Below are 13,756 nucleotides of genomic sequence, written 5' to 3' on the forward strand. Positions count from 1 at the left end.
ATTTTGCTTATCACTGGCCACTTTCTGTTTCAGAGCCATCATCAACCATTTCAATCCTAAAATAGAGTCGTACGCAGCAGTTAATCACATCTCTCAGCTCTCTGAAGATCAGGTATGTGCTGCTGACATTTTTAATATACTTTTGGTTCAGTTTGCTTTCATGCCTTGAAGCTTCAGATGTGAAATACAGTTTGGCACCATCAATCCTCAACTGGCCCATTTGAGAGCCCAGGCAACTATTCGGCAATAGGAGACTTCAGTGCCAAGCACAGTCCCTTCCGCACCTGAAGTCCACAGGAGCACATCTTGCAGAGAATAGCAATCAGACGTGGCCATCCTGGCTGGAACTTCCCAGCCCTCTCCCCTACCCGCTCATCTCTCTCCCCCTACCTCGTACCTCCCTCTCTCCCTACACAGCTCCTCCATCTCTCCCTCCTTGCTCCAGCCTCTCTCCCTCCTTGCTCCAGCCTCTCTCCCTCCTTGCTCCAGCCTCTCTCCCTCCTTGCTCCAGCCTCTCTCCCTCCTTGCTCCAGCCTCTCTCCCTCCTTGCTCCAGCCTCTCTCCCTCCTTGCTCCAGCCTCTTCCTTGCCCCGCCCCTCCCCGCACTGGCATGATGGGCTGAATAGCCTCCTTTGTTACTGTGTGCTCCTATAGGTATTGCATTGCATACTATTTCCTATCTATTTCTGTATTTGATAATACTTTCCCTCTTTGAAGTTTAAAGGGAACAACATTGATTGAAATGCTTAACGCATTTGATGTTCATGTCATTGTGTGTTCTGGTGGCTGGGAGAGCAGGAGCAGTCCTTCCTGTGTGAGGGAAAGCTTCTGGCATTTCATCTCTGAGTAAACAGGCATTCAGAGTTTCAAATGGTAGCTTTTAACAGCACATCCTTTAGAAGTCACAGTTGGAGTTTACTGCAAGTACTTCACCTCTGGCCTTCTCCTGGAGAACATGTAAACCTTTTCCATTTTTATCTTGATTCAGTCATTGACGGTGGGAAGGTTAAACAGGACAAGTGATTTGTTCTTGCACGGATTGGCAATGTTGATCACCCTGGGACATTTTGTGTCAGGCAGCAAACTACACTACATTCATGTAGAAATTTGAGGGATGTTGCACTTCATCACATAGTGTGCCTTCTCTGGAGTGTTTGAAACTCCTTTTGGCTTTTGTTGAATATTCTATGTTTCTACTTTCCTAGCACTTCCTTGATCATTTTTAATACAGAATTATCTTTCCCTAATGTTCTGCCTCCTGGTGGCACTGATTCTTCTTGGGGCATGTTACCACAGGCTACTACAGCCAACTGGCCATTCTTAATTTTTTTTATATTTAATCTTGGGATGGGGGTGTTGCTGTTCCCCATCCCTAATTACTCCTGAGAAGGTGGGGGTGCGCCACTGCCTTGAACTGCTGCAGTCCATGTGATGTAGGTACACAGTGCCATTATACAGTTCTAGGATTTTGGGCCAGCAATAGTGAAGGAGCAATGGTGGTGTGTGGCTTGGAGAGGAACTTGCAGGTAGTGGTGTTTCATGGGTCTGCTGCCCTTGCCCTTCTAAGCAGTAGAGGTCGCCGGTTTGGGAGGTTTTACCAAAGAAGCCTTGGCTAGTTGCTGAATGTTTGGAGGATAATGAATCCTAGTTGGGGTGGGGGAGCATCACAGCTTTTCTCAATCCTGTATAAAGAAAGCATTTTGCAGCCAGTGAAATACTTTTTCAAGTGTAAGTCACTGTTGTAATGTAGGAAACACAGGAGATAGTTTGAGCAAATCAAACTCTCCGATTAGCAGTGGGATGATAACCAGATAATCTGTTTTAGTGATGTGGGTTGAGGGATGAATATTGACCCTTTCAAAATAGTGGCCATGGGATCTTTTATGCCCACCTGAATGGGCAGACAGGGCTTTGGTTTAAAGATGGCACCTCTGACAGTGCAGCACTCCCGTAACACTGCACTGGAATGTCAGCCTGGATGTTTGTGCTCAAGGTTCTGATGTGGGGCCCGAACCCACAACCTTTTAATCACACAGTGATCCATGCTGAAACCACGTGCTGAACTTTCCCTTTGGAGGTAGGTATGAATCAGGAGGCGGGTTCGATTCTGAGTCACAAACCTGCCCCTGATGCCAGCATGCCACAAATTGCAATTTTCACTTCATGACAGAAATCTCAGAAATGGCCTGCTGCCCAATTAGTGGCTGTGGGATGAGAACGGAGGTTGGACATTGGGGCAATAGGCCATATCCTGGTCCCAATCAGCAGCTATTGATGTGGCTGCTGTCTGTGCACGGCGTTTCAAAAAACTTTAGAGGATCTTTGTGTTCAAAGTGGCCAGGGAAAATGGAGAGCCTGGACTTGGGATAGGGTAGGGAAAAGATTGGTTACTAAAATGTTATTTCTGCTCAGGACTTTTTTTTATCCAAACTTTCACTTTTTTGTATTAAAGGAAACTGTTTCAAGGCTGCTGCCCCTGTTCCCGCCAGGTTGCAGCTGGTCAGCTTCAGAGAGCTCCTAATACTTGCCCACCCCGGGCATGGTGGGCAGGCCCAGGAGCGACCAGGAAACAGTCCACCGCCCGCGATCGGGCCCCGATCGTGATTTCACACTGGCTGGCCAATTTAACGGCCAGCCAGCATGAAAGACACGCTGAGAGGCTCAGCACTGCCGGGGTGGGAGCGGGAGGAGCCTGAGCGCAAAAGCCTGCATATGCGTTGGGGAGCGCGCACTGAAAGTTCCCTGAAGGCAGGGAGCTGAAGAATTTTAAAATCAAAAATAAAGGTTATGAAAATGTGCAAAACATGTCCCCACATATAGGACTCACTGACAGGAACATAAACGTTATAAAAATTGTCAAAAAATTTTGGGTTTTTAAAAAAAAAAATTGACGTTGGAAACCTCATCCTGCCCGTGGATGTGGTTTCCTAAAAAATCCAAAGGCCGCCTGGCCGATTTGACCGCCCGCCAACTGTAAGGTTGGACAGGCAGCAAAAAGTAGGTTTAACTTAATTAATGAATGGCCTTAATTGGACAGGCTTCTTAATTGTTGGCGGGCACGCTGCTGATTCTCGCGCACGCCCACCGACCAAACTATCATGCACTATTTTACACCCAATTGGGTCAGGCGCGCGCCCACCCACAGGATGTAAAACCCTGCCTCGGGTGTCAAAAGACAAATTTTTAACCAGTTCTCTAATGACCTCAAGCCGCCCAGTTACAAAAATGGGTGACTTCACTTTCCTGCCTCCTCTCCCTTGGGAAAATCGTCAGAGTCAGGAACGGAGGCAACCAGACCGGCACACAGGTTGCTAGTGCCATTTTTCTGCCATCGCACCTCCATTGTATCCCAATTTGGGCAGGAAAATCTGCCCCAGGTGCATTTACCCCAAGAGGCATTGGTGGAGTGGCAGAAATGATTGATCTAATGTGAGCTAGGAATTTGGAAACTGCACCAACTGAAATAACACCCCGTCGGAGCCTGATTACTGTAGATGGCCAAAGTATAAGTCGGCCTTTGAAGCTTCAAAAAATTCTTCCAAAACAGGGGTCAACTTATGCAGGTATAAAATGTAAGTCATTGGTGTAGGTGGTCGCCATTTTGAAATGTGAAAAAGTTCATCGGTCAATTTTGCAGTCTTCTGTGTGGGCGCGTCTTAAACTGCCGCGCATCACCTTGGCAACAAGGCCCGTGTCACTTGCTTGATTCCATGGCCAGGATTTTCCGGTCATCGGGTGCGGCGGGCGGGCCCGGGAGCAGTCAGGAAGCTGACCGCTACCCACGATTTCACACTGGCTGACCAATTAATGGCCAGACAGGGTGAATCGCGCACTGCAACGCTGCCGGGGTGGAGGCGAGCGCCGAAGTTCACGGGTGTGTTCAGTAAAAGCTCCCTGAGACACAGCCATCTCAGGGAGCTGAAGGTTTTTAAAATACAGATGTTAAAAATTATGAAAATATGTCCCCTGATGTGACTGTGTCACATGAGCAGGGACGTGTTAAATATGAGTGTTAAAAGGTTTTTTTTTTCTTAATCACTGGTCCTTATCCCTTATCCCGCCCATGGATGATTTTTCACCAAAAATACAAAGGTCGCTTGGCCTTTTCACCCACCCACCAACCAACCAAACGGTTAGACAGGCAGTGAAAAATTCTAGTCAATTAATTTATTAAGGGCCTTAATAGGCCGCTTACTTGTCGGTGAGTGCACTGCCGACTCCTGCGCGTGCCCACCGACCGAAATATCGTGCGAGTGCGCGATGACATCGGGACGCTCGCTCGATGTCATCGTGCATCACTTTACGTTCGTTCGGGTCGGACGCATGCCCGCCCGATGAGAGAAAAATTCTGCCCCATGTGCCAACTTATTAGGCCAGTATAACACTGAACATGTACTTCTGAGCTGAAGAAACGAGGCCGACTTCTTAGCTGACTATAGCGCTAAATATGGATTTATTAACTGAAAAATCAAGGGAGTCAACTTAGATACCGAGTATAGGCTTAAACATGCATTTTGGTGTCCAAAAACAGGGGTCACCTTATTCGCCAGGTCAACTTATACACTGCGATGTACGGTAAATAAAAGAAAGCTGCCTTAGTACTTGTTGTCCGTTAATGGGCATTCAACACATAGCCACAGTGTCCAGCATCAGAAAAATATCATGGCAACCATTTTAGCTAAGGGAGCACAAGCACTTTAACCAAAAGAATTTTAAAAAGGCAATAGGGAGAAACCATTGTGTGGAATATTCCTTAACTGTGTTCCAGTTCAAAAAAAAAATTAGATCTACCCCTGCCGACATATAATTCAGGGTCTCGTAAGGCCCTGATATTTTGTTATAAGGGAAAGTGCCTGAAGTTGCTCGACTGAGATCACTCACGCTCCATCAATGGTCAGTTAATTCACGGGTCCAATGCGGGTGAGATTTCACAGAGAAAAATGTTGGGTTGGAAGATAGGAACAGAACAGGGTCACTCAGTCACTTGAGAGCCTGTTTCACCGTTGAATTAGATCATGGCTGATCTGTACCTCAGCTCCATCTACAATCCATCATTCCGTAACCTATTAGGTAAGGGTACTAATAATCTCAGCTTTGCCAATTTCAATTGCCTCCCCTGCCTCAACAGCTTTTTGGGGGAGAGATTCCAGATTTCCACTTCCTTTTTTGTGGAGAAGTGCCTCCTGAAGTTGCCCCAGAATGGCCTGACTCTAATTTTAAGAGTGATGAGTGCAAGTTGAAAAACTTTGGCAACATGTCTCTTTTTTCAGCAATATTAAAGTTCCCTGCTACCAAGCGAATGTTCCCCACCAAAGGAAATGGTTTCTCTCTATCAAACTTAAAAATCCCTTTAATCATTTTAAACACCTTGGTTAGATCAATACTGGGAGAATGGATTCTGTATACAGGGTGCGGCTGTGATTCTCCCTAGCCCCTTTTCTCTCTTTTTGGTGATCTATTTTTGCATTTACTGTTTCCTCCCCCACCTGCACAACTCCTGGAGATTATGGGGATTGGTGTGTGTGTGTTGAGGGGTGGGGTGGTGGTGTATTCCAAGACTGGCTGTGTTTTCAATCTTTGGTTCAGATTTTTATCACTAGTGCTTTAATTTTTAACCTCTTTAGCTATAAGGCTGTGTAGCCATGGAAACGAGTCTCTCCAGCAGTGGCTTGACCCACAAGGTCTTGGCTGAGACAGCAGCATTACACTTTAAAAACAATCAGCCTGACTCCAGTGTGTTAAATAGACAGAATAGCATCAGTGACTGTAGCTGGCAAAATCACCTTGCACTATTAATTAGATTTTTTATTGGGAAGTGCTAGAGGCAGAGTGAAGGCCTGTGGTGCAGGACAAGCACCAGGGTAGAGATGAGATCAGTGAGGAAATAGATGAGCCAAAATTTAAGTTTTGAAAGCCTAAAGGAGTCTCAGCCCTTGCAGTTGTTGGGGGCAGGGGGGGTGGGGAGAGCAGTAAGGTGAACTGACCATAGCACCATGGTACAGGAAGCCATTCGAGTAGGGGGAGTGAATAAGAATGTTGTGGTAATAGGGATCAGTATAGTCAGGGGGATAGAGACCGTTCTCTGCAGCCGAGAGCAAGACTCTGGAAGCTGTGTTGTCTGGACATCTGCTCAACACTTGAGAGGAACTTGCAGTGGGAAGGTGAGGATCCAGATGTTGTGGTCCACGTAGGTAGCAACAAAATAGATAGGACCAGGAAAGAGACTCTGCTCGGGGATTATGAGCATCTAGGAGCTAAATTTAAAAGCAGAACTTCAAAGATAATATCTGGATTGTTACCTGAGCCATAAGCAAATTGGCGCAGACTAAATAAGATCAGAGAGTTAGATGCGCGACTCAAAGATTGGTGTGGGAGAAATGGGTTTCAATTTATGGGGCTCTGGCACCAGTACTGCGGAAAGTGGGAGCTGTACTATTGGGTCAGTCTTCACCCGAGCCGTGTTGGGACCAGTGTTCTGGCAAATCGTATAACTAGGGCGGCAGAGAGGGCTTTAAACTAAATAGTGGGGAGGAGGGATCATGCGAACGGGGATGTGGTAAATCAAACAATGAGGTAATAGAGCAGGGTAATGATCTGGGTAATGATAACCAGAGTGTGGCAGGAAGGGTCAGAGCGTACAAACTTAAGACTGCACCAGCAGACAAACCAGAGATTGCAAAGAATGTTAAAAAGACAGAGTTAAAATCTCTATATTGGAATGCTCAGTATTTGAAATGGATGAATTGTTAGCACTGATAGAAATGGCTATCATTCTAGAGACATGGTTGCAAGGTAATGAAGGCTGGGACCTGAATATTGAAGGGTATTTGACATTTCGAAAAGACAGGAAGCTAGGAAAAGGTGGTAAGGTAGCTCTGTTACTTAAGGATGTAATTCGTAGTGATCTTAGCTCGAAAGAGCAAGATGTAGAATTAGTTTAGGTAGAGATAAGAAATATTAAAGACAAGCAGTCACTTCCAGGAGCAGTTTATAGGCAGTTACACTTTAGGACAGGATATACAGGAAGAAATAATTTTTTTAAATTATTCGTTTGTGGGACGTGGGCATCGCTAGCTAGGCTAGCATTTATTGCCCACCCCAAATTGCCCTTGGGTTCAGAGGCATTTTGAAGAGTCAATCACATTGCTGTGGGTCTGGAGTCACATGTAGATCAGACCAAGTGAGGACAGCAGATTTCCTTCCCTAAAGGGCATTAGTGAACCAGAAGGTCTCGTGGCCATCATTCGACTTTTAATTCCAGATATTTATTGAATTCAAATTCCACCATCTGCTTTGATGGGATTCGAACCCTGGGTCTCTGGGTTACCAGTTCAGTGACAATACCACTCCGCCACCGCCACTCCAAATGGAGGTGTCTAAGAAAGATACCACAATAATCATTGTTGACTTTAATCTGCATGTAGAATCAGATTGGTATAGGTAACCTGGAAAATGAGTTCATAGAGTGTATTTGGTACAATCTCTTGGAGCAGTGCGTTGTAGTGCCAATCAGGGAGCAGGCTGTTCTCAACCTGGTAATGTGCAATGAGCTAGGCTTAATCAATAACTTCATAATAAACATCTCTCTAGGCGACATCAATCATAACATGATAGAATTTCATATTCAGTTTCAAGTTTTAAACCTAAATAAAGGTAATTATAAGGGTGCAAAGGCAGCTCATGAGCTGGGAAACTATGTTGAAATGTAGGACAGTAGGGATGCAGTGGCAGACTTCTAAGGAGATGTTTAATAATTCTCAGCAAAGATTTATCCCAGTGAGAAAGAAAGAGTCTTTGAAAAGGATGCATTATCCATGGCTAAATAAGGAAGTCAAGAATAGTATCAAATTGAAAGAAACGCTGTAGAAAAAGTTGGTCAGATTTAAAGAACCAGCCAAGAATGACTAAAAAAAAAATCGAGAGAAGGTAAAGTATGAGAGAAAGCTAGCAAGAAATATAACAACAGACAGTGAGAGTTTCTACAAGTATTTAAATAGGAAAAGAGTAACTAATGCGAGTGTTGGTCCTCTAGAGAGTGAGTCCTAGGAATTAGTAAAGAAAAACAAGGAAATGGTGGAAATGCTGAACAGGCGTTTTGTGTCTGTCTTCACTGTAGAAGATTTAGAAAACTTCTCAGAGATACTTGAAAACCAAGAGGTGAAAGGGAGGGAGGAACTTAAAACAAATCACTATCAACAGGGAATAAGCACTGGGAAAGCTATTAGACCTAAAGGCTGACAGGGTCCCAGGACCTAATGGCCTGCATCTTGGGGTCTTAAAAACAGTGGCTGCAGAGTTAGGAGAGGCATCGGTATGATCTTCTGAAATTCCTTAGATTCTGTAAAGGTCCCCATGGATTGGAAAATAGCAAAACTAACACCTTTATTCAGGAAAAAAGGGAGACAGAAAGCAGGAAACTATAGGCCGGCTAGCCTAACACCTGTCATAGGGAAATTGCTAGAATCCATTATTAAGGAGGTCATAGGATACTTAGAAAATCATAATAGGATCAGGCATCATGGTTTTATGAAAAGGAAATGGTGTTTAACTAATTTATTAAAGTTCTTTGGAGAAGTAACAAGCAAGATGGATAAACGGAAACCTGTAGATGTAGTGTACTGGGATTTCCAAAAGGCATTTGGTAAGCTGCCACATCAAAATAAGAGTTCATGGAGTGAGTGACAACATATTAGCATGGATAAAGGATTGGTTAGCTAGCAGGAGGCAGAGAGTAGGGATAAATGAGTCTTTTTCAGGTTGACAAGCTGTAACTAATGGAGGGCCACAGGGAGAGCGCTGGGCCTCAACTATTTACAATATATAAAAATGACCTGGATGAGCAGACCACATGTATAATAGCTAAATTTGCTGAAGACACCAAGATAGATAGGAAAGTAAGTTGTCAAGGGAAGGTAAAAAATCTACTAAGCGTTATAGATAGGTTAAGTGAGTGGATAAAAATTTGGCAGATGGATTATAATGTGGGAAAATGTGAACTTGTTCACTTTGGCAGGAAGAATAGAAAAGCAGAACATTATTTAAATGGAGAGAGATTACAGAACTCTGAGATACAGAAGTTTCTGGGTGTCCTGGTACATGAATCACAAAAAAATTAGTGTGTAGGTACAGCAAGTGATTAGGAAGGCAAATGGAATGTTGGTGTTTATTGCAAGGGGAATGGAATATAAAAGTAGGGAAATTTTACTGCAAGGCCTTGGTGAGACCACATCTGGAGCACTGTGTACAGTTTTGGCCTGCTTATTTGAAAAAAGATATAAATACGTTAGAAGCAGTTATGAAGAAAGGTTGAACAAGTTGGGACTATATCCATTGGAGTTTAGAAGAATGAGAGGCAACCTTATTGAAATATATAAGGTGATAGGGGGATGCAGGGAGACTAGAATTAGGGGACATACTTTAAGAATAAGAGGTCTCCCTATTAAGGTGGAGATTAGATTTTATTTCTCTTAGAGGGTCGTTGGTCTTTTGAACTCTCTTCCCCAGAGAGCCGCAAAGCTAGGTCATTAAATTTATTCAAGGCTGAGTTAGGTAGATTTTTGGTGGGCAAAGGAGCCGAGGGTTATGGGGAGCAGACAGGTAGGTGGAGCTGAGACCACATTCAAATCAAGCACAATCAGAATGTCAGAACAGGCCCACAGGGCCAAATGGCCTACCCTACTGCTCCCAAGTCCTGTGTTCCTATGTAGATTGCAGGAAGGAAGGATTGAGGGAGGTGAAGAATTCCAAAGATTTGAGGTCCTAGGAACAAATGAATTTGAGTTGGAAATGGTGTGATGGGTTGTGATTTAAATGTCAAATGCAGGGAGCAGAAAGAGCAAGGGAGGAGCAAAAGAACTTGCATTTCTATAGCACCTTGCACAACCTCAGTACATCCCAAAGTGCTTTACAGCCAATGAAGTACTGTTGAAGTGTGGTCACTTGTAGCATAGCAAACATGTCAGCCAATTTGCACCTAGCAAGCTCCCACAAACAGCAATAACCAGATCATTTATTTTTCTTAATGACATTGGTTCCGGGACACAGGGGGGAAACTCCCCTGCTCTTTTTTGAATGGTGGCTATTAGATGTTTTACACCCACCTGAGAGAGCAGAAGCGGCCTCAGTTTAATGTCTCAACCAAATGGTGGAACAACCAACAGTGCAGCACCCCTCAGTCCTATACTGGAGTGTCAGACGTGTTTCTGTATTCTAGTCTCTGGAATGGGGCATGAATTCACAAACTTCTGACCCAGGGGCAAGAGTGCTACTCACTGAGGCACAACTAACTGACAGGAAACTTAGAGGAGCAATGATTTGCTCTAGCAAAAAGTTACTGGATCACAAGTTTCACTTTTATCAAGAAGCAGTGAGTGAGTACCACTGATTGCCGGTTTGAAGGGGACAGCAAGAAGCTTAGGTTCAGTCTAGTAACACCTTGATACATTCCCTCCATTAATTCAAAGCTTCTGAAATCAAAATGAGCTGCCTTCTGAGTTTTTTAGCCTGATGTGAGACTGCTGTGTGCTTTGTTTAAAGTAGCAGGATCTGAGACATCATTCTGCAGCTGTGCTGGGATTAAGGATTTTTTTCCTGTCTTTGTCTGACTGGGATTCCAAATTGTTCCCACTGGCAGTAGGATCAGTACCCAGGAACAGAGATTTAAGGCTATTGACAAAAGAACCAGAGGAGAGATAAGCAAGTGACCAGAGGAACAGTTTTATATGCACTTAACATTTGGGTGAGTTGAGTATATTCATGACTGAGATCAATAGATTTTTGGTTAATAAGGGAATCAAGTGATTTAGGAATCAGGCTGGAGAGTGGAGTTGAGCCATGATATTTCTCTTATACTGGCAGATATTGGGCAGCCCTGGTACTGCACCCAGCCAGAAAGGTCACTAACAACAACTTCTATTCTATAGCATCTAAAATGTAATAAAATTCTCTAAGATGCTTCTCAGGAGCACTATAAAATATGACTCTGAATCACTTAAGAAGATAAAGGAGGGGATGACCAAAAGCTTAATCAAAGAGGTAGATTTTAAGATATGTCTTAAACGATGAAAGAGAAATGGAGAGGCCTAGGGGGAGTATTGCAGAGTTTAGGATTGAAGCAGCTGAAGGCATGCTGCCATCGGTGGAGAGATTAAAATTGGAGAAATTTTTGACCAGAATTAGATGAGTGTAGATATCTTAGAAGGCTGTAGGGTTGGAGGAGATTATGGGATAGGGAGGGGTGAAGACATGGAGGCATTTGAAAACCAAGAACAGAGTTGTAAAACCGAGGAGTTACTTACCTGGGAGCCACGGAGCGTGCACGGGTGATGGGTGAACATAATTTGGTATGAATTAGAGCACAAGCCATGAGTGCATTTGAATAGTAAAGAGGTAACGGGCAGGGATAAGGGTTTCAGTAGCAAATGAGCTGAGGTGGGGCAGAGATGGGCGATATTATGGTGTTGGAAATAGGCAGTCTGAATGATGACAGAATATGTGGCAGAAGCTCATCTCTGGGTCAGACCTTGCATCAAGATTGCAAACGGTTTGGTTCGGCCTCAGACAGTTGCTAGGGAGAGTGAGCGAGTTGGCTAGAGAACAAAGTCTGTGGCGGGGTGGAAAGACAGTGGCTTCGATCTTCCCAATGTTTAGTTGGATTCTGGTCATGCAGTGCTGGATGTTGGACAAGCAAAGAGGAAAGAAGTGTAGCGAGGTGGCGGTGAGGTGTAGCTAGGTTTTGTCAGAGTACGCTGGAAGTTGATGCTGTGCATTCAAATGATGTCCCTGAGTGGAAGCATGTAAATGAGAAATAAGGGGCAAGAAAAGATCCTTGGGTGACAGCAAAGGTAACAGTGTGGGAACGGGAAGAGAAACCGTTGTAGTAGAGGAGGGAAGAAAATTAGTTCAAAGAAAGAATGGCATTAATTTCCCAATTGGGACATTTAAAAAAAATTTAAATTCCAATAATTTAGAGATGAAATTCATGCATTCAGATGATGCCTTTTAAACTGTCTTTCAAATCTATCTTTACTTACATTTAAGGCCAGGATTATACATTGAATATTGTAAAAACTGTGATGAATTCCTCACACCTCATGTTAAACTGTCATAATTAATGGGTTAGAAACAAAGTTTGAAATTATCCTTGTGCTTGGGGAGTGATAAATCTGCTGAATTCTGCAGGAGTCAGTAAAGACCACGCGAGCTGGTATTAATGCTCCCACATATCATTGTGAGCAGTTTTAATTCACTCATTTCAAGCATACTCAGACTGTACATTCATTTCTGCAAATGTCTTCATTTTTTAATAGATCAATTACAACTCCTAACTGTAGGTCTTAAATCACGGAAACAGGTTTGTTTTTTTCAGGTGCCCTGTTCATCCCGCGTGCTAACAAACTTTGTCAATGTCCTGACGTGCTGCACTAAGTCCCGTTCACCCCTCACCCCCTGTGCCTGCTGATCTGCCTTGGCTCAATTTTTAAATTCTCATCCTCACCTTCAGATGTCTCCGTAGTCTCTCGCCACTCCCTTTCTCTGTAACCTCTCCAAGCTCTACAACCCTCTGAGATCTCTGCAATTCTACCAACACTGGCCTCTTGCACATGCAGAATTTGTCACTCCGTCATTGGGGACCTTGCCTTCAGATGCCTAGGCCTTCAGATGCCTAGGCCTTAAGCTCTGGAATTCAATCCTAGTTCTCTACTTTTGTCTCCTCTTTAAGATGCTCCTTAAACCTACCTCTTTAATCAAGGTTTATGTCGCCTGTCCTAATACCTCCTTATGTGGCTTGGTGTCAGATTTTGTCACGTGTCCTGTGAAGTGCCTTGGGACATCCTGCAATGTTAAAGGCGCTATATTAATGCAGGTTGTTGCTGTTGAGTGCAGCGCTGTGCAACTTTTCATCCCATCACCGACACGAAATTGGGCGGTTACTGCCCAAACTATAAGAGCGGGTGGCTTTCCTTGCAGGGAGGAGAGGGCTAATTTACCACCTTTTGGGTATCATGAGTGCGCACTAAACAGTGACACTGAGAAAACCACAACTCTGCGTGCAAAACCCGCAGGCTAGGCTTATTTCTGCAGTAGCTCCTGAGAGCCTTATCCTGTGTTCTGCCAGAAGGCATATTGCTAACTGAGGTGTGTGACCTGTAGTCACTTACAGAAGGCCATTGACTTGTGACTCGGAAGCAGGCGCACTGCTGACCTGTGACCCAGTGGAGAAGTAATCCTAAAAAGGACAATCACTCCCTGCTTCTTGGCCCCTCCTGCAGTAAAATGGGAGTATGATTGATCATGAGAATTTCTAGCTACCGCCTAAGATACTGGAACAGGCATCATGTCTAATAGACATAGTTAGGCAGGTTAATGCTCTGAGTGAAGCCCTTCAATGGCATGGCCCTGTTGAATGGCTCTTGCCTGAAACTTTAGAGAAAAGAAAGATCTTGCATTAATATAGTAGTGCCTTTCACATCTCGAAGACATCAATAAATGTTTGATGGATAATGAAGTACATTTATTTTTGAGATTACAGTTGCGGTTGTGCTTTAGGCAAATGCAGTAAGATCCCACAAACAATAAATCACATGAATGGCCCAGTTAATTTACTTTAATGGTGTTGGTTGATGTAGGAATGTTGGCCAGGACAACAACAATCTCGATTTATATAGCACCCTTAATGTAGGAAAACTTTCCAAGGTGTTTCACAAGAGCATTATCTGAACAAAATTTGACATTGGCTGATGTAAGGAGACATGAC

The 13,756-nt window shown here is 44.0% G+C and overlaps 1 protein-coding gene across 1 annotated transcript in view; it reads left to right on the forward strand.

Annotated features, from left to right (window-relative positions):
• The window catches only part of armh3 (armadillo like helical domain containing 3), a 140,355-nt gene that overhangs the window by 103,072 nt on the left and 23,527 nt on the right, over positions 1 to 13,756 (forward strand). Inside the window, exon 24 of the mRNA XM_078565041.1 lies at positions 34 to 112. Within this exon, the coding sequence (XP_078421167.1) occupies positions 34 to 112 (79 nt within the window). The remainder of the gene's footprint in view (positions 1 to 33; positions 113 to 13,756) is intronic.

This window comes from Cetorhinus maximus, chromosome 20 (genome assembly GCF_964194155.1).
Source record: "Cetorhinus maximus chromosome 20, sCetMax3.hap1.1, whole genome shotgun sequence".
Lineage (NCBI taxonomy): Eukaryota > Metazoa > Chordata > Chondrichthyes > Lamniformes > Cetorhinidae > Cetorhinus > Cetorhinus maximus.